The 19,619-nt window shown below is 45.7% G+C and overlaps 9 protein-coding genes and 1 long non-coding RNA gene across 15 annotated transcripts in view; 3 read left to right on the top strand and 7 right to left on the bottom strand.

Moving 5' to 3' along the window:
* blot (solute carrier family member bloated tubules) overlaps window positions 1-766 on the bottom strand; it is a 29,775-nt gene extending 29,009 nt beyond the window's left edge. Inside the window, exon 1 of the mRNA XM_020960165.2 lies at window positions 553-766. The gene's annotated coding sequence lies outside the window, so the exon portion shown is untranslated. The remainder of the gene's footprint in view (window positions 1-552) is intronic.
* A 569-nt stretch (window positions 767-1,335) lies between these two features.
* On the bottom strand, window positions 1,336-4,581 carry Sec3 (exocyst complex component Sec3). The gene is made up of 6 exons (XM_020960226.2): window positions 3,784-4,581; window positions 3,488-3,715; window positions 2,981-3,430; window positions 2,438-2,922; window positions 1,864-2,371; window positions 1,336-1,807 (listed from the first exon to the last, which is right to left on the bottom strand). The coding sequence occupies exons 1-6, from the start codon at window positions 4,438-4,440 to the stop codon at window positions 1,460-1,462; spliced, it is 2,676 nt and encodes an 891-aa protein (XP_020815885.2). The 5' UTR covers window positions 4,441-4,581; the 3' UTR covers window positions 1,336-1,459.
* A 347-nt stretch (window positions 4,582-4,928) lies between these two features.
* COX7B (Cytochrome c oxidase subunit 7B) lies at window positions 4,929-5,682 on the top strand. Its single transcript, XM_020960351.2, has 3 exons — window positions 4,929-4,982; window positions 5,301-5,473; window positions 5,537-5,682. Exons 1-3 carry the CDS (start codon window positions 4,937-4,939, stop codon window positions 5,591-5,593), a joined length of 276 nt encoding a protein of 91 aa, XP_020816010.1. The 5' UTR covers window positions 4,929-4,936; the 3' UTR covers window positions 5,594-5,682.
* Window positions 5,683-6,609, bottom strand: Polr3G (RNA polymerase III subunit G). The gene is made up of 3 exons (XM_020960349.2): window positions 6,332-6,609; window positions 6,135-6,263; window positions 5,683-6,081 (listed from the first exon to the last, which is right to left on the bottom strand). Exons 1-3 carry the CDS (start codon window positions 6,473-6,475, stop codon window positions 5,716-5,718), a joined length of 639 nt encoding a protein of 212 aa, XP_020816008.1. The 5' UTR covers window positions 6,476-6,609; the 3' UTR covers window positions 5,683-5,715.
* A 796-nt stretch (window positions 6,610-7,405) lies between these two features.
* Window positions 7,406-9,238, bottom strand: Gorab (Golgin, RAB6 interacting). Its single transcript, XM_020960490.2, has 3 exons — window positions 8,774-9,238; window positions 7,952-8,669; window positions 7,406-7,889 (listed from the first exon to the last, which is right to left on the bottom strand). Exons 1-3 carry the CDS (start codon window positions 8,991-8,993, stop codon window positions 7,670-7,672), a joined length of 1,158 nt encoding a protein of 385 aa, XP_020816149.2. The 5' UTR covers window positions 8,994-9,238; the 3' UTR covers window positions 7,406-7,669.
* A 356-nt stretch (window positions 9,239-9,594) lies between these two features.
* On the bottom strand, window positions 9,595-14,257 carry Coq4 (Coenzyme Q4). 6 transcript variants are annotated; one of them, XM_086833601.1, is made up of 6 exons: window positions 12,290-12,633; window positions 11,942-12,205; window positions 10,654-10,877; window positions 10,399-10,603; window positions 10,112-10,335; window positions 9,595-10,046 (listed from the first exon to the last, which is right to left on the bottom strand). In XM_086833601.1, exons 3-6 carry the CDS (start codon window positions 10,869-10,871, stop codon window positions 9,890-9,892), a joined length of 804 nt encoding a protein of 267 aa, XP_086689727.1. In that variant the 5' UTR covers window positions 10,872-10,877; window positions 11,942-12,205; window positions 12,290-12,633; the 3' UTR covers window positions 9,595-9,889. The 6 variants fall into 6 exon arrangements, with proteins under 6 accessions (XP_086689727.1, XP_020815715.1, XP_020815714.1 ...); XM_020960056.2 differs by lacking the exons at window positions 11,942-12,205; window positions 12,290-12,633 and adding an exon at window positions 14,158-14,257; XM_020960055.2 differs by lacking the exons at window positions 11,942-12,205; window positions 12,290-12,633 and adding an exon at window positions 14,060-14,229.
* On the top strand, window positions 11,532-12,291 carry LOC147643543 (uncharacterized). The gene is made up of 2 exons (XR_015271858.1): window positions 11,532-11,682; window positions 11,745-12,291. It is a non-coding gene; the product is annotated as an uncharacterized LOC147643543 (long non-coding RNA).
* frc (UDP-sugar transporter UST74c fringe connection) lies at window positions 12,143-13,809 on the bottom strand. The gene is made up of 2 exons (XM_086833598.1): window positions 12,290-13,809; window positions 12,143-12,205 (listed from the first exon to the last, which is right to left on the bottom strand). Exon 1 carries the CDS (start codon window positions 13,556-13,558, stop codon window positions 12,437-12,439), a length of 1,122 nt encoding a protein of 373 aa, XP_086689724.1. The 5' UTR covers window positions 13,559-13,809; the 3' UTR covers window positions 12,143-12,205; window positions 12,290-12,436.
* Window positions 14,215-18,806, top strand: LOC110189843 (uncharacterized). The gene is made up of 6 exons (XM_020960052.2): window positions 14,215-14,536; window positions 14,588-14,732; window positions 14,792-14,854; window positions 16,710-16,763; window positions 16,941-18,040; window positions 18,103-18,806. Exons 1-6 carry the CDS (start codon window positions 14,339-14,341, stop codon window positions 18,358-18,360), a joined length of 1,818 nt encoding a protein of 605 aa, XP_020815711.2. The 5' UTR covers window positions 14,215-14,338; the 3' UTR covers window positions 18,361-18,806.
* Window positions 14,860-16,921, bottom strand: LOC110189844 (uncharacterized). The gene has a single exon (XM_020960053.2). It carries the CDS (start codon window positions 16,634-16,636, stop codon window positions 14,927-14,929), a length of 1,710 nt encoding a protein of 569 aa, XP_020815712.1. The 5' UTR covers window positions 16,637-16,921; the 3' UTR covers window positions 14,860-14,926.
* Window positions 18,807-19,619: the final 813 nt, after the last annotated feature.

The raw sequence follows: 19,619 nt of genomic DNA, 5'->3' as shown, positions 1-19,619 counted from the left end.
GAAATAAACCTGATATTTTCAAGACATATGAAGTACAATTCGACTTAATATCATTTATAAATTAAATTTTAAATTGAAAATATGATTTATTATCTGTAAAATCCAAAGTTTCCTTAACGGATCAAAGTATCCTTCAACCAGTGTCCCACTGTACTCACAGGCAACCGAAAAAGTGGAGGAACATGAGCACGGGAGCGCACGAAGCACACAAAAATAAAAAATAAAGAAAAGAAAAGAACGAGAAGCGTGTGTGCATGAGAAATGCAAAGAGACAGAGGGCAAGGTAGGGTAAGGTAAGCTAAGGAAAGGTGACTGGAGGAGATAAAGGAGGGCTAGGTTGGGAGGGGACGGGGTAGAGCAGCCAGGAGAATCGAGTCAGGAGCGACAACCGGTCGGACGGGTCGCCTTGTAGGGGCCCATATACAGGAGGGAGGATCGGATCGGATCGGTTTGGATCGTTTCTAACTCAACGTTCTCCGTCCCCCAGAGCTTCTTAAAATAAATATATATGCAGCACATTTAGATGCACGCGGTGCGGCATTTTGCAATTACCATTTGCATTTCACGGAGTTATCAACACGACACACCGGAACAGAGCACACGGAAACACGTACGGGTGGAACAAATTAAAATGCACACAGGTTAAAATCGTTACAAATTCGGAGGTGGCGGTACTGGTGGTGGTGGTGGTTGGATTAGGGAGCGACACGATCTACCCGACAACCGACCGGAATGAGGCGCGAAAAATGACTGAGGAGAGTCGAACTCAGAATTTTGAAAACTGGCGGCTGAAAAGCTAAACCAGAAAGCTCACTCTTTCAGCTCTCAGTTCTCTCTCTAGTGACATCTCTTGTATCTTTTTTGATCTTTCCAAGCTTTTGTTGATCTTTCTAAGCTGTTTAAATATATAAGCGGTTGTTTTTATGATCAGCGGAAATAACGCCTCTGATTTTATGGCCTAGAGAATGGGTTTTGGAATATTAAGAGTATTATATATATATTTAAAGATGGTTAGTTTGTGTCGCATATTTAAGCATGAAACTGATTTTAATTAAGTCCAGAAATTCCCATACAAATATATCTAAACTAACAATTTTAAAATAAATAAATACATGTAGCATTTCTCTCAAACTTATCGAACTCCGGATGCTGTCAGTTAGAAAGCTCTCTCGAAAGCTAACCTTTGACTCCCATTTCCTCTCTACAAGCTTTCTCTTAGCTGTATTATTTACAAAACTAAACATCTGTTTAAATATGCGCGCCATATATTTTCCAATCAGCAAAAATATATAAACAGCGCTTAAAATACTATTGTACTTAAAAATAAAACATCTGTTTACATATGCGCGACATATATTTTCCAATCAGCAAAAAATAATAACAGCGCTTTAAATACTATTGCACTTAAAAATAAAACTCGGTATGTGCGCTTCCAGATCTTCAGAATCCAATCCCTTGATCAGTGAGAGCGCGCAATGTCCGAGAAGAAGGCTAGTATGTCTTGGATGTTGAACTCCAGATTGATCATGGCGCCGGCGTAACACTTCTGGATGCGCTCCTCCAGGTAGTTGTACTGGGCAATGAACTCCTCCTGCATGGCATGCCACACCACCTGGAGGAGATTCTCCTCCTCGCTGAGGTGTTTCTCCACTTTCTTGTAGAGGTTTTCCAGGCCTTTCTTCACCTCGCGCGCTGGATACTGGGCGATCACTTTGCGCAGCTCCTGCTTGGAAAAGGCCATTTGGTAGCTGATCTCCGTTTCCTTGACGCCCTGCGCCACCTTTTGCTGAACTCCTTCGAAAAATAGCTAAGAGATAGGAACTCGATTAGATGGAAGCACATTTTGTAGCGGATTAAGCTCACATTCAGTTTCTCCAGCGGACGTCCAAAGTACTGAGTCACATATGCTTTTAGCGCTTCGTTGTATCTTGACTTGGCCTCCTTCTTTAGGGCATCCAGTCCAGGCACCTTCAGCTGGGCCAGCAGGGCATACATATGATGGTAATTCTCCATGCGCACCACCTGAGAAGGTGTCTTGGGATGTTCCTGAGAGTGCAGGTGAATGCCCTCAAAGATGGCGTTCACCAGCTGCAAATACCACTTCTCCATGTCGGTTCGGCGATCGGACTTGCGGAATATGCCCTCCGCCGTTTGGGCAAAGTTCTCAAAGTTCTCCACGTACGGCAGGATGGCCTTGGAGCGCTTGTGCAGCTTGGCCTCGCGGATGGACTGCAGTTGCTGCTGCATAAAGCGGTCAAAATTGCGCTTCACCTGCACCAGGGCAGAGGCGAAGGTCATGCTGAGAAAGGAATGTGTGTCCTGGGCGGACATTACGTGCTGGGTGAGACGGACAAGAACGTACAAGGAGTAGCTGAAAGGAGTAGGAAACAAGAGTTTCATGTTTGGGAAAATAATTTGAAAAACTTTAGATACTCACAAGCTATCGACCCGCTCAAAGCTTTGAATGAAGCTAACCAACTCGGGCTCCAGACAGCCAAAGAGACCCATCATCAGTTTGCGTACATCCTCGTTGATCTGCCTATCGATCCGCTTCTGGGGCACACCTTCTCCCGAGGGCGAGATAGCTGCCCCCAGGACAGCGGACTGAGACATATCCACCGCCTTCTCCATCTCCAGCGTGGTCTGAGTGTTCTTCGTCGTTGGACTGATCACATCCATTTGGAAGAAGTTGATGCAGAACAGCTGCTCCTGCAAGGCAATAGGCTCCAGCTCAGCTAGAACCTTTTCCAGCAGAGCATCGAATCGAATGCGATCTGCACTCTCCACACCCGGTCCCCACTGATCTCGGTTGATGCCCAAGGTGCCGTAAGGTATTGTGGAGATAGCAGACTTTCGAGATGAAGTGGACATGTCCAAATCCTCGCGAGAACTCCGCAGCTTCTCAGAGACCTGCATCTTAGCCTAAGCCAAGGAAATGGAAAGTTTAGTAGATTTCTTAAAACTTTCATTAACTTCTTACCAAATTGAAGAAATTCCTCACATCCCTGTCATAGATTTTACTCAGCGAGGCCGTGTAAACCCGCATCAGGCCATCGTAGGTCTTCCGGTCCATAGCCTTTGTCCAGTGCATTAGCTCTGTGTAGGGCGTCAGTTCCCGATGAACGTTGGAATGGTTGGGCAACGTAAGCTCTATGCTGGTTACCGGCATATCCCCAATCTCGTTGCCCAGGTGGATAAACAGGTTATTCATAAACCGGCTGACGGTGGCCGAAAACTTCTGTTTCCACTTTTCGAAGCGCTTGCGCTGATCCTGCACTGCCTCCAAGCGAAGCAGGGCGGGATCTATATCGCTGTTCATGGCCTGCTGCAGGCATTGGGCAGCTGCTATGGCCGCCTTGCGTCCGTTGGCGGTCTTTAGATCAGGCTCATCCAGCGCCTGCTGCTGGCTGTGCGGCAAGTCCAGTTGGCTCTACGGAATAAAGAACGGATCAATCACTAATGAAAGACTACTCCTGGGAGAACCCACTATGACTTTGTTGAGTTCCTTCATCAGCTTAATATTGTTATTGTTGGCAATCTCGATCATCGCATTCTTTCCGCCAATCTTCTCCATTGTCTCTTTAACGTGCCCCAGAATATCCTCGTAGCTGTCCAGTCGCGTCTCGAACTTATCCGCCTCGGAGATGGCATTGTCAATGTGCTCCATCATCTTCAGCACCTTCTGCTCCGATGCCAGCACACTTTGTATATTGGCCTGAGGGATTGAAGAGATATAAAAATTATGTTTCATGAATTGTGGATGGAAAACCATTGTCTAAGTACCCCATCTAGATCTTGGAGCTCCCGGGACAGCTGCTCGATGAACTGCTCCGCATCCTTGATGGCAAAGTCGCACTCTGAGAAGAGTTTTCCCAGCTCATTGGCCTCTTTGTCGGTGAGGGCGGTGAATTCCTGTGCTTCCTCTTCCTCATCCTCCTCGTCGTCATCAATGTGCTGTGTTTTCTGTGCCGCTCTGCCAAGAGCCACCTTTTCCGGCGACTTCTCCGACAACCAGGCAGCGGGCACGTTCCGGAACTCTGCTCGCTGGCCACGCACACTCTTTTGGATCTGACGATTCAGCACGGCTAGGAAGTTCTGTCGTTCGTGCAGATTAAGGGCGTACCACTTGTATAGTTTCTCAAGCTGCAGATCGAACTCGTGCGTCTCAAATTGCTCGTTTCGACCGTCCACCGACTTGATCTCGTCCAGCTGCCAAGTCCGCTTGCGCTTGTACTCGCTCTCCCGCTGCTCCGACTGTTTAACCAGGACTAATGTAATCACGGGCACTGGCGGCGCCGTGGTGACCACGCACAGATAGCACGGCTTCTTATCCTTCTTCTTGACCACCGTCACCACCGAGAGGAGGCGTTCGCCGGCGGCCAGAAACAGCTCCTTCTGCAGCGTGTGCTTGATATTGGCCAGGGCGCCGATGGACAGCATGGCGGTGGAATGTCTCTCGAGGCACTGGGCGCTTGAAAAGTCTTACAATCAACTATTTCCAACTATTTTCCAATTGTTTGCAACTTGCGAATCAAAGAACGCCTCCACAACAGCTGTTTTAACAGAGCTACTGCAGGAACTGTTAACATTAGAGGTGGCTTAGTGAGTGAGCAGTTAAGAAATATATAGCACTTTAAAATTTTAAAGAAAAATTATAAATATTAAATTATATAAAATATATATGTTTTACCAATTTCTTCGTTTAATTTTAAAACAGCTTTTTATAAGAAAGAAATATAAATTCTCAAGTCCGTGAGTATAAATGTAGATGTGCTCTGGTGAGCACGTCTCTAGATTTCAGGTTTTAAACCACTACTGTTGCTCGGTCACACTGTTCGATACACAAGGTAATCTTTGGGTGAGTTTTTACGCGAAAAAAATATTTGTAGTGAAAATAAGCCATAATTCTTCAATTTTCAGCAACTTTCGAGCAATCATGTTGGTTAAACACATTGTCAAGCAGGGGCTTCTGCTCAAGAATGGTGAGTTAAAGCGGTGCATTGCCCTTTTTCGCTGCAACTGCTAACCTTAAAAATTACATAATGTGTGGAGCAACGGGAGGGACATCAAGGAACTGCGGAGAAGTGCTCCCTACAAAAAACCACTTCAATTAACTGCAAATATTCCTCATATAATGGAATATAAAATGTAAAATCGGCACAAAATGCGCCAAAGCTTTAATTGGAATAGTTTTCAAGCAGGGGGGCTCCATAGTGTTTAACATATAGTGTCTTCATGGGATTTCTCCCCAAAGCTGACCATAATGACAATTGTTATTAAGTAATCCATTTTATTTCCAGCTGGCGCTATGTCGCGTGCCGCTTACCACGGCGGTGGCCACCACCAGCACTCCACCATGAACGATCTGCCCGTGCCCGCCGGTGACTGGAAGGAGCAGCACACCCAGCGGAACGCCAAGTACAATGCGGCGCTCATCACCGGCATCCTGGTCCTGGCTGGCACCATTGGATTCGTGAGTTCTCACCCAGACACGTCCTTTAAAGCGAAATTAACTCATTCCTAATTTTGATTGCAGGTGAAATCCTCCGGTCTGATTCACTTCAACTACAATGCCCCCAGGGACCTAGACTAAGCCAGTCATCCCCGTAAATGTATATTAATCCAAAATTTGTGTTAAATAAGCTTAAAGTGGCGACATAGTAAATCACAGATCCGAAAGTATTCAGTTCCGAATAAGTTATTTGTATATTTGGCTCAGTACACGGGACCATCGTCCAAGTTGTCATCCTCGTCGTTGTATGATTCTCCATTGTCAAAGTAACTGTTGCCGTAGTCGTTCTCCTCGTCCATTTCGTCGTCCAGCGCCGCTTCCGGATCGTCCTGCTCCTCGTCTTGGTCGGAGTCAGATTCCTGCTTAATATCGTCCTGCTCGCCGCTGCCAGCCTTCAGTTCTTTCTGCTCCAGCACTTTCAGTCTGTCCTCTATGTTGGTTTTTTTGGCCAAAAGCTTGGGCTTGACTTCTGCGCCCTTTCGCTTCCGATTAAAGGTGTTCAGCTCCCGCGGCATGGCTTTGTAGTTAAACTCGGGCTGAGCTTTTAGTTTGAAGCGGTCCATTGCTTTCTGTGGGACAGAAAAAATTAAGTTAGTAATGGTTAATGATATATACATATTACCTCTCGCCAGTCCTTGTGTTCTTTACTTTGCAGTTCCTGGCTGGCAGAAACAATGTAATAGGGGGAATCGCGCATACGGTTAAGGAAATCCTCCTTCCACAGCAGCTGGTAGTTTTGTGTGGCAGTTGTCTGTCATGGTGATAGGTGGAACAGGTTAACAACTCTAGTGCATGTGATAAATAAAGATGTAAACCAACCTCCAAGGCTGTGGGCCTGTTCAGAACCGGCGGAAATGTAGGAGGCGGCGCTGTCTGCACGGGCATGTCCTTTGTGCAGCCCAACAATGCCATTTGCTCGGCCGTGAGTGTTCCTGTTTTACCGCCCCTTCCACGTCCAGCCATTGTTTAACGTTTATCTATTAAATTTATATAAAAATAGTTAACTTCTGTAATTTGTGTAGCGTCCGCACGTTTATTAAACTTGAAATGCGATCAGCTGTTGCATGGAGTTGCCACCATGTCAAAACCAAACAATAACAGAGAAATGTTTATTTAGGTATCGACAATTTGGTACCCGTTATTTTGAAGTTTGTATACCCTTGCAGATTGTAATTTGATCATTATTAATTAATATAATAAGAATTAAATATGTATTTGTGTTGAAAGACAACGAAGTAATGCCTACTTTCATTACAGTTACCTCTACAAATAATATTTACAGTTCCTGTTTAACATTTGCAGTTTGGCATTTTCATGTACATTTAACGATAGTTTTAGTGGCAGCTATTTGATATAGTGTACCGATTTTCATTAAATTAAATTCTAGAATGATATAAAAAATATATATATATCAAATTAGATGAAAATCTTTTGATTACTGAAAAAGTTTTCATTTATTTTTGTACGAGATTCTCGATCGTTCCTATGGCGCCGCCGGTGGTAGCTCAAAGGGTTGAGACGACAAACACTGGAACCCGTAGCACTACCGGTCCGGGTTCGAGTCCCGGTAGTAAGTAGCATGGTCACCCCCGGACCTTCCTTCCATTTTCCATTGAACTTCTCCCCTCACTATTGTAAAAAAGTTGCTATACTACAGTAATTGTACAATAATAAAATTCAGCTCACTAAATAAAGCATTTTTTTAAAAAAAAAAAAAAATAAAGTTCCTATGGCACCTAAATGATTAGTAGAGCGATTTTCATAAAATTTACAACGATGATCAAGAATTTATATACTTTATATGGTCGGAACTTACTTCTTCAATGCGTTGCGTACTTCTGACTAAAAATATATTAAAAACCTGCAAGGGTATAATTAGTAAAGCATCTAAAATTTTCACTATTACACATAACAATACATATTTTATTGCGATTTGCACTTTTTTGCTTAAACTATGAACAGTAAATACACACTAATATTAGAGAGCTCTCAAGACTTGGCTTTGGGGAAGCAGCAGCGAATGATTTTCAGCTAATTTCAATTCTTAATATCAATTTTGCAATTGCAATTATTTTAGCGAGCAGCGCTTTTTTAGATTCCAAGTTCATATTGAGGAAAGAAAATCTGAATCTCCGAATTTTAACGGACTATTTATGATCAATTGTCAGTTAGGTTGGGGGGCGAGGCCGGTGGCTCCTCGTCGGTTGGAGCCAAGCCCACTTTCTGCATGAGTTCCGTGAGCTTCTGTGCCTTGCGATCCTCGTTATGGGCAATTACAGTGCACAGATGCTCGGTGAGCAGTTCTTTCTTCTCCGAGGCGTTGTGCAGTTCTATCTTGGCCTTTAAAAACTGAGCTTCAATCTTCACGTATTGTTTTCTGAAAAAGGGTTAAAATTAAACATTTTGTCTGATCCAAAACAAGTTATTAGATATACGTACTCTACATTGGAAAAATGTATGCAGGCGTTGTCGATCTGCTTCCTTAGCAGGGCCACATCCACGGCAAGATCGCTCTCTAGTTTGGACAGCTCATGACGGATCTCTTCGATCTTGCGGGACTCCGCCGCTGTCTTCTGCGTGTGCTGCTCTATTGCCTGATAGAGCATTTGTTTCTTCTGCTTGTTTTGCTCTTCGATCATGCGGCGATGCTGCTCAAAGTCTTTCAGGGAGACACCCTTAAAGGGCGAGTCCGTGTTGAGTCGTTCGCGCGATGAGTCCTGGGTGCTTGGCAGGATGCTGGCATCATCCACGGAGCTTATCGCCAGGCTTTTGCTCCCGCTCATTTTTAGAATCGAGCTATCGTCTGTAGATGTCGCCTCGCTGTTCTCTCCGCCAGCATCCGCATACGTGGCAGCTGCTTTATCTCTCGCTGGAGCGTGACCATGGTATAGAGCATCCAACAGAGAGTCGGAGAGAGGTCGTTCCAAGTCTAGTGACAACCGATCGGCTGCGACTGCGTCATCTTCGACCGTGGGAGTTGTCGTCTTTTCCGTGGGAGTCGTCGCTCTCGATTTGGCTTTCTTTGCGTCGTCCACTTTCTGAGTCTTCTTCGGTTGCGGTTGTTGTTGCTGCTGCTGCTTCCGGAGCTGATCAGCTTGCCGGAAGATCTTATCGGGCATGCGCCGTATGCCGGGCTGACTCCGTACCGCCTGCTTTGCTGCGATGATAGACACACACAAACACACACATGCAAATGGTGTTTTTAGTTATAAACAGATAATTGTTTACAGACTCCGTGGGTTCATTCATTCGCCATCTAACCTGCTTCCAGACCCGTTGCCCTTTTGCCACCGCCACCATCCTTGATCCCCGTTATCTTGAGGATCTCGTCGTGGCTAAATCCATTGAATATATCAGTCATTTTCGGAATTAAATAGATAATTAAGCCATTAAACGGCGATCGGTCCAACAAACACAACACATCAGCAAAACCAAACAGTGGGTCGGGTTGCCAGATCGATTTAATTAAAGACACGATCATATCGGAAAATAAGACGTTCTCACCAGGTTTTTCATCTCTGGAATATGAACTTTCTGCGTTTTTAATTGATTTTAACTAATTGTTGTATTATTCAAATATTAAATTCATTATTTTTCTCAGTAAAATAGTTACAAAAGGATATGTTTAAGCAACGCAAAAAAAAACTTTCCTTACCATTTTATTTGAACATCTCACAGAACCCAATGTAATATAAGGTACTTTAATTTATAAAGACTTACATATCGAAAAACTATGTACACTGTTTTTCAAATGTATTTTATATATTTCCTATACGACTATATTACCAAGATTTTTAATACATTCCTGATATATTTAGTCGTACAAGTCACGAAAAAACCCGTTACATTTTTAAAATAAAAATACAGCAATAAAACATCTATTGTGTTACTCACGATAATATTTAATTATATTAAATTTTTATTGCTAGCAATTCAAAACATTGTTTTATGTCTCACTGGCTTTTCAGTCATTTTATTATACTTAAAACCTTGAGGTCCCTTAAATGGCAGCTATTATAAATTCGTCCAATTTGCATAACATTGATATAGAAATTCTGAAAATATTAAAAAACGTTTAAAAATGCGAAGCTATATAAATTTTTATTATATATTTCAAAGGGTTTGCATATGCCCCTTTTACTGCATTATAAACTTATGGCCAAAATATAATACCTTGCAATTGTACAAAAATAAATTTATATTTATAAAGCTGTTTTGCAGCTACCGATATTTTTTTCCGGTATAGGAAGCACTTGAATAAATTTAATAAATTTTAATTGCTTTGCACTGAATATATCTTGCCGCGATCACATTTATCGATAACTGTCATCGACAAGCCGCCAATTCAAAAATGTACTTAAAAATTAAAACATATCATCAGACTTTATTCAACACAGTTATGCCCAGTTCAGAGCGTAGTTCGTTGATATTCTGCTCCCAGCGCTTCTCCCAGTAGACGGGCATCAAGGGCTTGGTCCGCTTGCCGTTCTCCAGGGCCCAAGGCAAGTAGTGTTTCAAGTATGCGCGCCGCTGCCTGCGCACCAGAAAGTAAACAAGCGCGTGAATTATAATAATTGGCTCCAAGTTCAGTGAACTTACTTGGGACGTAGGCGAACCGCTCCGAACACCGCGCCGCCGTAGCACATCGGTAGGCCCGTATTGAGCGCCTCCACCCACTTGACCGCCACCTCGCCGAGCATGTTGGTGGGCATGTCCAGTACCGTGTGGATTAGGTCGTGGCACTCACGGTAGCGCGTCATCAAATAGGCCAGCTTGGGATCCTCCAGAAACCTCACGGCCATGCGAGTGTCCGGCGTGACTTGCTGAAAGTGGGTTAAAAAAGTTTAAGCCGGTATTACAGGGCAACTCGGCCAAATGAGACTCACATTGTCTTTCAGGAACTTGACGTAGACGGCTCCAAAAGTGTCGGGCGGCAGGGTTTCAAGACGCTTAAAGTCAATGGTGCTGGTATGGATGCGTGGCTTGTCGGCCATGATGCGCTGACCCTCCTCGCTGGCCTGCATGGTGTCCAAAATATTCAAAAGCGCGCCCTCGCCTGTGGTCTCGCCCAAACAGGCAATCATGTCGTGGCTATTAAGGGATAAATATTATGAATAAATTTATTAAAGCTTTTTAGTTACCGTCTGGGATTTAGCAAGGCAGCAATGGAGGACCCGGCTCCTAGGACCATCCGCTGTAAAGGCGATATCTCGATGCGTTCCTTGAGGTACTGCCGCTCGAATGAATCCAGTGGCTCCGCTTCAGGCGTTTCTGTGGTCACTGCCTGACTTCTGACCTGGCCAAAAGAGAAACCCCGTCGCAGGGCCAACGGCAGTGTCAATTGCCTGCAGCGCTGCATCGTGATCTGTGGAGGCAGAGTGGAGGGATTGGGGAGACGCACCCGGTGACCTTATCAGCACGATCATCATCAACTTTATCGTCATCATCATCATGACTATTGCCGCACATAAACATGACCCTGACTACCTGTCTTCGGTTAAAGCTTGTCGTACGTGCCCACTTTCAATAGCAGCCGAGAATATGAGCAAACAATTTGTCCATAATGTGGCTATGGGCCTGATGCTGACTAACAATTTACCTCACCTCCCAGTCCCAACGGTTAAGCCGGAGCAAACCTGTTTCGGCTTCCTCATTACCTGGCCCCCACTCCAATCCCCGAACCCATCAATACTTCAGCTGCCGCTGGGTCTCAAAATAAATCCCAAACAAAGTGCTGCAGGGGGCACTGGCACCTCTACCTCTTTCTCGGATTTTCTGCTCAATTTCAATGTCGTCATTGCTGTGTCTTGTCTCTGGGGACAAATGGGTAGTCACTGTCAGCGAAAAAGTTAGAAAAGTTAAATTTAGAAACTGCGCGTCGCCCAAACATTATGTCAGGGGCTTAGTAACCAAGTAACCAAGCGGCTATTAATTAATTGGCAGCCTAGTTCAAAGAAAATATATTATTTACATTAACATATAGTAATCTATATTCTGTTTGAATATACTTATTTACTTTACTTTAAATAGTTTCACATCAAGTAGGAGAAACAATTTATAAATGCAAAATCACTGTCAACTTTTATGTTTTAGTACTTTTTAATCACAAACTTTTTTTTATCTGGAAATCAAGAAAGGAAACGGAAAAAAACTGCGAACAAAAACACTCAGTACGTGTTCTAATCAGAAATATAATATACCATTATCACTCTCTTTTACTGACTTTTGACAGATAATTTAACGAAAACTCCGAAACAGAGTATCCAGTAATCGGCCGGCACCCCTATTAAAGTTTCCCCGATGATTTCCACAGCTCGGTGTTGAGTGATGACGCCTGTGGATTGCCCAGCACTGCAGTACTTTGTTTTGTGTGTGGAATTTTCAAGGTCCCAATGTGTGTTTACCCGGAATACAGAGAGATAAACACACCTCGGTTGGGCGCAAGTAATTGGAAAGATCCCACAGTCCATCGTCGGGCGATTACTCTTTTCTCTAACACAAAAAGTATAATTAGAGGAGCACATGTGGCGCATTATTTCTTAATTAGCAAGGGCCGAGTTGTCGGACCTTATCGCCGGGAGCAATCTTATCTTTGACCCAAAAATGGAACACAAAACAGCACACAATCGGTTATCTCGCCCATTTCGTTCCAAGGAGGAGCTGGATGTCTGTATATTTCTATAACTTATGACACTTTCGATGCAGGAAACAGTTGCATGCGGACAATGTACAAAGTGATTAAAATTACATAATTGCTAAATTACACAGTTTACATACATTGCTATATATACTTATGTACAGAGACGACGCGTAGTGGGTGGCTGTGTGGCTATAGGAAATCGCATACGCACGAAATACGGTGTACGGAATACTCTAAACATATCGTATGGCTTTGGCTTGTGCTTGAGCTAAGACAGTGCGAAGCTAGACATTCTCGCCGCGGGTGCTGCTGGGCAAGTGGGCCTGCTTATCGGGCGCCCGCTTCCGCCGGAAGGTGACGTATGTGTAGAGCAGACTAGCCAGCACGCTGATGTTGATCCCAATGCAATTGAGCCACGAGAAGACATAGTCGCCGCCGATGAACATCCCCAGATACGTCACGCATATGTTCTTCAGGCAGCCCACAATGGTGGTGGTCAGCGCCGAATTGAACTGCGTGCACAAAATGGTGCTGTACGACAGGATGAAGCCCATCACGCAGCTGAGCAGGAACTGAAACACGAACACGGGGTCGTTCCACTGAGCGTAATTCAGCGCTTGCTCTAGATCCCCGGTGGCGTAGTTCAGCGCCAGTGCCGGCAGGAACATGAAGAGCGAGTTGTAGTACATCAGGCCGTACTTCCCGATCTCCGAAGTATCCAGTTTCTTTTTCACATACACCCCGTTCGAGGCCGTCATCGCGTTGGTGATCATCACGTAGATGTAACCGCGCATGTTGAACGACAGGTCGTCGGAGGCCGCTAGCAGGGCGCCACCGATCATTGCGTATACGCTGACCTGGACCGCCGTTGACGGGCGCAGACCAAGTATCTTCAGCTCCAGCAGCATGGTCATCAGGATGGAAAACCGCCGCAGGGCCGCAAACATGGGAAGACTGAGGGACTTAGTGCCGCCCAGACCGAACATCATGTTGCCCAGGAAGATAAGTGGCAGCGGGAAGATCTTGGCGAATGTATTTCGCTGCAGCGGCGGGTAGGAGACCAGCTTCAGCCGCTTGCCCATGCCAAGCACCACAATGCTGGCAGTGAGCTGGCCCAGGCTGAGGAACAGGAACGAGGGAAAGTGATACGAGGTCAGCACCGTCTTGTTCACCACCGTAATCATGAACGAGGAGATACCGTAGAAGAGGGCGCTGCCGATCTTCTTAATGAAAACCGCCGAATCCTCGCGCTCCCGGTGGCTCAGTTCCTTCGATCCAGAGCCATTTAGCAGCGCCACGCTACCGGCTAACGCGGCCTTCGATTCCGGCTCGTCGTCATCGCGATGACTGTCGTCCAGCAGCGGCTGCAGGTCCAGCGTTGTGCTGCCGCCACGCGAGGCATTCATTGTAATTGCTGCGGCGTTTGTACTTTGATTTATGATGCTCTTTCGTCACTGGCTATCGGCTCGACCGGGGCCGTTGAGCACATTGGCACACTCTTTTCGGGGCCGCACTAGTGCCGGGGAACGGGCTTTTCCCGCGGCACATCAACGAGAACTCGCTTAACTATAGCAATTGCTATTTTTACAGACGCGCCGCCGACATATTCTTCGCAAAACTTTGAGACTTCAACATATGTTTAGCAGTGTAACCGTGTAGCACGACTGAAATCCCTTGCCACCGGTCTTTACTGCGTACGGCAATACTAATTGGGCACACTTTTAATGTTAACATAATGTTAACAATAAATAACTATTATTTAGCAAAGCTAAGCTCCACAAGCTAGCTATCGACCACATTCCCTAAATTAGCTCATTCAGCTAGCTGTATTACTTTTATTTCCTATTCCCAAAGCCCTGCCCTCGATAAAATAGGTCTGCGTAACAGCCCGTTAACGGCTTGCTTACCATTTTTGTATGTAAACAGCGTTCAGCAAATGAATAAACTTTCTAAACTGCTCTGATAACACTTCGCATATAATAAATTAAACGAAAATCGTACTTACTTTATTAAATTTTGAGCAAAAAGGCACAACACAACTTGTCACAACCTAGACGGCACACTAATCAGCTGTTCTGGCAAGATAAACGATAAACACAAACACTGTTAGCTGTTAACAGCGCTGTTAATTCGGAAAGTAAACGAAAAATTGTTTAGTTGTTCAATTTCAAGAAAAAACTAAGAAAATGAGCAGCAAGGCCAAAAAAACAGGGAAAGGTGACCAAATACCCAAGCCCATTAGCATAAAGAAGGAAAAGATGGAGGAGGATCGAACGCTGCATCCGATTTCGCACTATATTGACGACCGTCTGGAGCTGGTGAAACAGATTTTCGGCACACTCAAGCCCAAGACAATAGTGAATCTAGCGCCGGAGTTCCTAAAAGTAAGTTTAAACTGTGTATTAAGCGAGTATTATAGAGTGGATTGTCCACAGAAAACCCCTCTGGACGAGATCGAGGCGCTGTGCCTGGAGGAACTGCTTTGCTTGTCCACCAAACGTCTAAAATCCATCATAGAGGCCACCCGGTGTCCCACGGACACCGAGAGCTCCGAGGATTCCGATGTGGTGCATAAAGAGGGTATGTGGGACGCCTCTACGTTCCTGCAAGGCTTTACCTTATTATGTTTACCCTTCCAGAACACATTTCCCTGGAGGAGATCTCGTCAGACAGCGACATAGGTGGCCAGGAATCCAAAAAAAGTGAGTTTGGCTTTACTACATTTAATTTAGGTCCTTTAAGTTCTGTAATCTGTAAAACTGCACGCCGGAAAGTTAGCTGCCGTACTTAAACTTCTCGCAAGCGAGCAGAGGAGCCACATAGAAGGCTCGCAGGATGCACACGTCATCGCCAATGCCGACGGACACGTTCTCGTCGTCCTCCTTGCCCACCTCCAGTGTAACCACAAAGTCCCCAACCTCCAGGCAGCCCTTCTTCCTCATGTAATCCACACCAAACTCAATCGGGCTGTAGTTGCACTCGTTAAGGTCCTTGGTGTAGAGAACAGGGTGCATATTTCGGCGCAGGTGAAGGGCGCGGGACAGTTTCACCTTGCAGGCAATAATGTCCTCATCATCGGTATCCTCCACCGGCAGCATCACGTACACGGGACAGTAGATCTCAGAGCGAGACAGGGCCACACTGGCGGTCTCGCACTTCGTGAATATAAAGATGGCTTGGCATTCGATCGAGCTTATGGTGCGAATGATGAAGTTGACTATTGCGTGGTACGAGGTGAGGATGTTCTTCAGAACCATCTGGTTCTGGACTACGCCGATCCGATAATCCTTGATGGGCATCAACTTCTTGACAATCAGCGGGTACTTGTTACACCACGGACTCTTCTGGATGTGAATGGCGTCGATCTTCCAGAGGAACTCGTGCAGCTCGAAGCGCTTAAAGTCACTGCAGCGCTCCAGCGGCACCGTACCGATCACAGGCTTCTTTTGGCACTGCGAAATGGGCAGTACGTCCTCCATGATGTAGTTGTAGACGCAACAGCTGACGCAGAACATGTCCGGTATCCAAATGTAGTCCACCAGTTTGATGATGCCCAGCAGATCCAGCATGTTGCTTCGCACGTACTCGAAGTCGATCATTCCGATCAGCTTTAGATTCAAGCCATCATTTATGCTCTGTCGCACGGCGCGCAAGAAGTTCTTGCAGCGGATCTTGGGAAGCACCACGTAGTTCGCCTTCATTGCCACGGCCATTTCGAGGTCCTTCTCAAAGAGATCAGAATAGACTGCCGGATCCAGGGCGTGGCATTGGCGGGGCAGCTCTATGAAGTCGTAGGAGGCCAGCAGTCCGGCATCGATGATCATCACGGCCAGGGCCTCGCGCAGCGTCTTCACCACTCGGCCCCTCACCTCGCGCCCGATCATCAGGATGTCGCCCAGGCGAACCGAGGAAAGATAGGCCTTCAGATTGATCACGAACACGATCTCCTTGAAGCCCTTGTAGCGGTAGGACTCGTCGGTGGTGAGAGTGACCACCGACCCGCGGGCCAGCATCACAGTGCAATTGTTTCTCAGCCTCCCGACTCGGCAGCACTCGCCGTTAATCTCCAACGCCAGGCCGGTGATCAGGCGGAGCTCCCTCTCCGCTGCATGAGCAGCAATGGCGATGTTCATTGTGTCTAGAATGGCCTGCAGCTCATCCGGCTTGTTGGCCACCGTGTCGATGTGAAAGGTGTAGGTGCCATTCTCCAGCATGCGACGCAGCTCGTCGTGTGTGGTCTCCGTCACCAGCTTGGCCACCAGGCCCAAATTGTAGTAACGCCTTCGGCGGCGGCGTCTCGCATGCTTCTCGTGGGCCTCACAGGCAGCCTTAAAGTCGCGCAACCGCTGCTCCAGGTCGTGCTGCCCATTGAGCCTCACCTTGAACTTGTCCAGGCGATTCTCGTCCTCCGTCTGTTCCTCCTCCCCTTCCTGGCTCTGGCTGTCCAGATGCAGCGAGGGGGCAGATTGCTGTTCCAGCACCATTCTGACGTGCAGTTAATTTGAATTACACTTTACCTACAATTTGTGATCTGTATTTATCTTGTCTGAATTCCAGCCAAGAAGAAGTCAAAAGCCAAAAAGACGAACAACGGGAATGAAAACAAAGAGTGTAAGTAGTGTACTTAACAAAAGAAAATAAAATAAAAATACAAAAAAATGTATCTACACCGAACGAACCATATGACTGACTAGATAAAACCCGTATGACTGACACCTTTCGGTACGAAAGGGCCTTACCTATTTGAATCATGGCTTACTAAGGATCGTTTCATTAATTTTTCTACAGCGGGCCAGATGAGTGTGCTGGAATTGCTGGAGCTGCAGGCACGTGCCCGGGCCATTCGCTCCCAGCTAGCCATGGAGCCCATTACCAAGATCGAGGTCAAGTCGGATGACGATGACAACGACGAAGATGAAAGGCCAGCAAAGCCGGTTCAACGAAGGACGAAAGAGAAGCGCAGCGCCAAGACAATAGATGCGGGAAAGGGCAGCTCCCTGGATAAAAGCAAAACAGCTGAAAAGGATCAAACTCAAGATGCGGAAAGCAGTAGCAAGGAACAGCCAACTCCGCGAAAGAAAATCAAACTCAAGCGTAACTATCGGCAAACCAGCAAGTCGCCAGAGAAGGAGAATACTGTGAAAGTTTCTGCTCCAGCTCCGGCTCCTTCGGTTGCTCCAATTGCAAATAGGCCACGCTCCAAGTCTCGTTCTGCCTCACCTGATGTGATAACCATACAAACAGAGCCGGAAACGCTGCTAATTAGCGACAGCACCGACGATGAAGCCACAAACTATAAATCCAAGGCAGCACCGGAACCCGATCCCAAGCCCGTTTTGGAGCCCCCAACTCCACTTGTAGAGAGTGAGCCAGAGGAGGGAGAAGTGCGGGATGAGCCTGAGGAACCAGTCAAGACTGTGGAACCAGCCAAAATAGAAGAGCCAGCAAAGGCAGAGGACCCAGCTAAGACGGAAGAGACCACAAAGGGAGAAGACCCATCCAAGACAGAAGAACCACAAAAGATTGAAGAGTTGAAAGAATCAAAAGAGCCACAGAAATCTGAAAATCAAAACAAGCCTGCAGAGAAGGAACCGGTCGAGGAGCGTGTTTCCTCTAAAGAACCAAATCCACCAGAAGAAGTGAAGGAATCTATCCCTGTTCCTGAGCTAGCTCACTTAGATGATGAAGATCAAAATGACGATGTCATTTCCATTGGCGGCGACCTGGAAATGATGGAAGAGATGACTAAGGAAGACGATCCAAAAGCAAGCGTCAAAAGCGAGAAAAAAGAGAAGGCCTCCGAGGACCACGAGGAATTGGACAACGATGTAATCTCTTTGGACACCAGCGAGGACGAGCCTGATAAACTGCAGCAGACCGACTCTGAGGTAATCCGAGGATAATCATGTCATTTGAATAGATAACTTAATATCCTCTATTATCATTTCAGTCCTGGCGCACGCGATACCTAAAGAGCTCCAAGGTTAGCCAGGTGCTGGCTGCCTCACGGTTGGGAAAGCGCGTGCGCGACAAAATCAAGAAATCAAAGCGCAGCAAAAACGCCGCGGGCGACGAGCAGTCCCAGGGTGAAAAGCAGCCCGCACCATTCACCTCCAAGCATGAGGATGGATCTATGGAGCAATACAAAGAGCTGCTGCAGCACCGTCAGCGCAAGACTTCAAACAGCAGCAAGGGAGGCGATAAGTAAATCCACACGCCGAGGACGATTTGTATTTTATTTTATTGAAAAGTCGCGTACTCTGACGCAGACTTTTGGTTTATATGGTATATAAAAACAAAAATAAAAGTCCGCTGTCTTCGGTGGGTGGCTTAGAAAACGTACAAAATTTGAATATATCGTGCTAAGCGCATATTTGATTTCTCATTCGTCTTATAATGATATACTCTACGAAATAGAGTCGTCTCGCTATTCTTGGTTAATATTTTAAGTTGCTTGTATATTTAAAGACGAAAGAGTCGAGTTAAGATAAATGCAATCATATAACATAAAGCTTTTATACAAAGCTGAAAATAATAATGTTTTCTAAAATATACTTGATTAAAATAGTTTAAATAATTTAAAGTAATCAAGTGAAAAGCACCCAACAAAATTGTATATCATAAAAACAAATACACTTTTCCCTGAATGTACAATTCCAATATATTTTATTGCAGACTTCTGTACATCTTTTCCATATATATTCTATTTTCGATAACTCTGAAATACGTTTCAAGGGTATTTTCAGCTTCGACTTGAAATATTTCCTGTTCGTTTTTAGTTTTGTTGTTTTGTAATTTAAAAGAAAATGCGAAAACTATGCCCTCTCATTTCCGGTGCGTGCCCCATTTTCGGTGGGGAGCCACCGTTTACGAAGGAGGGTTGGCAGTTAAACGAGTCGCACGCAGGTTACGCCTTTGCATTGATATTGTTTGTCATAAACTCTAGCTCAAAAATCATTATCCGAAAAATTTGAATGAATGGGTTTGAGTTTAACCTAGTTTTGGCATCCCTTTCCCATTCATCGACCAGGAAGCGGGATTGATGCCGGCCCCTCCTGCCAATTTTGTCAACGACTTTACTCGATTCCTAATCATGCGGTTACAGAACATGTCCACACTCGACTCGACTCCACTCCAACCACTTGGCTTCCTCCTCCTGTCCACTCCACTCAACCACTCCAGTTCGTTTAGCCACCCCGGGCTTCGGTCTGGTCACTGGACTATATCTCAATTATGCTGCAGGAGGGGCGGAGGCATCGGCTGAAGCGTGTTGCACCATAAACGATGATTGTTTTATCAGAGACTCTCGCTTGTGTGTTGATAAACTGTTTTAGCAGCAGCAACAACAACAAATGCTCTCTGAGCAACGTCTCAACTATTTTTTAGTCTTATCCAATACGCATGTCCTGTGAGCTGAGGGTAGGATAAGTGTCCATGTGTCTGTGTGTGTGTTTACTGCGAATCCAT

This window comes from Drosophila serrata, unplaced genomic scaffold (genome assembly GCF_035046125.1).
Source record: "Drosophila serrata isolate PLE 108 unplaced genomic scaffold, ASM3504612v1 contig_272, whole genome shotgun sequence".
NCBI classification, from domain to species: Eukaryota; Metazoa; Arthropoda; class Insecta; order Diptera; family Drosophilidae; genus Drosophila; species Drosophila serrata.
This window is presented reverse-complemented; position numbering and strand designations above follow the sequence as displayed.

What these genes read in the sequence shown, in the direction of transcription:
- Sec3 (XM_020960226.2), bottom strand. Translation starts at nt 4,440, where the DNA reads ATGCTGTCCATCGGCGCCCTGGCCAATATCAAGCACACGCTGCAGAAG. An exon ending in AGGAACTCAACAAAGTCATA is followed by an intron (nt 3,431 to 3,487) that starts GTGGGTTCTCCC and finishes TTTATTCCGTAG; the next exon opens with AGCCAACTGGACTTGCCGCA. An exon ending in GTCCGCTGGAGAAACTGAAT is followed by an intron (nt 1,808 to 1,863) that starts GTGAGCTTAATC and finishes CCTATCTCTTAG; the next exon opens with CTATTTTTCGAAGGAGTTCA.
- Coq4 (XM_020960055.2), bottom strand. An exon ending in TCAAGTTCCTGAAAGACAAT is followed by an intron (nt 10,336 to 10,398) that starts GTGAGTCTCATT and finishes ACCCACTTTCAG; the next exon opens with CAAGTCACGCCGGACACTCG. An exon ending in GCGGTTCGCCTACGTCCCAA is followed by an intron (nt 10,047 to 10,111) that starts GTAAGTTCACTG and finishes TCTGGTGCGCAG; the next exon opens with GCAGCGGCGCGCATACTTGA.
- frc (XM_086833598.1), bottom strand. Translation starts at nt 13,558, where the DNA reads ATGAATGCCTCGCGTGGCGGCAGCACAACGCTGGACCTGCAGCCGCTG.
- LOC110189844 (XM_020960053.2), bottom strand. Translation starts at nt 16,636, where the DNA reads ATGGTGCTGGAACAGCAATCTGCCCCCTCGCTGCATCTGGACAGCCAG.
- Polr3G (XM_020960349.2), bottom strand. Translation starts at nt 6,475, where the DNA reads ATGGCTGGACGTGGAAGGGGCGGTAAAACAGGAACACTCACGGCCGAG. An exon ending in ACAGGCCCACAGCCTTGGAG is followed by an intron (nt 6,264 to 6,331) that starts GTTGGTTTACAT and finishes TCACCATGACAG; the next exon opens with ACAACTGCCACACAAAACTA. An exon ending in AACACAAGGACTGGCGAGAG is followed by an intron (nt 6,082 to 6,134) that starts GTAATATGTATA and finishes TCTGTCCCACAG; the next exon opens with AAAGCAATGGACCGCTTCAA.
- COX7B (XM_020960351.2), top strand. Translation starts at nt 4,937, where the DNA reads ATGTTGGTTAAACACATTGTCAAGCAGGGGCTTCTGCTCAAGAATG. An exon ending in GGGGCTTCTGCTCAAGAATG is followed by an intron (nt 4,983 to 5,300) that starts GTGAGTTAAAGC and finishes TTTTATTTCCAG; the next exon opens with CTGGCGCTATGTCGCGTGCC. An exon ending in TGGCTGGCACCATTGGATTC is followed by an intron (nt 5,474 to 5,536) that starts GTGAGTTCTCAC and finishes TTTTGATTGCAG; the next exon opens with GTGAAATCCTCCGGTCTGAT.
- Gorab (XM_020960490.2), bottom strand. Translation starts at nt 8,993, where the DNA reads ATGATCGTGTCTTTAATTAAATCGATCTGGCAACCCGACCCACTGTTT. An exon ending in GGCAACGGGTCTGGAAGCAG is followed by an intron (nt 8,670 to 8,773) that starts GTTAGATGGCGA and finishes CTATCATCGCAG; the next exon opens with CAAAGCAGGCGGTACGGAGT. An exon ending in ATACATTTTTCCAATGTAGA is followed by an intron (nt 7,890 to 7,951) that starts GTACGTATATCT and finishes ACCCTTTTTCAG; the next exon opens with AAAACAATACGTGAAGATTG.
- LOC110189843 (XM_020960052.2), top strand. Translation starts at nt 14,339, where the DNA reads ATGAGCAGCAAGGCCAAAAAAACAGGGAAAGGTGACCAAATACCCAAG. An exon ending in TAGCGCCGGAGTTCCTAAAA is followed by an intron (nt 14,537 to 14,587) that starts GTAAGTTTAAAC and finishes GATTGTCCACAG; the next exon opens with AAAACCCCTCTGGACGAGAT. An exon ending in TGCAGCAGACCGACTCTGAG is followed by an intron (nt 18,041 to 18,102) that starts GTAATCCGAGGA and finishes TTATCATTTCAG; the next exon opens with TCCTGGCGCACGCGATACCT.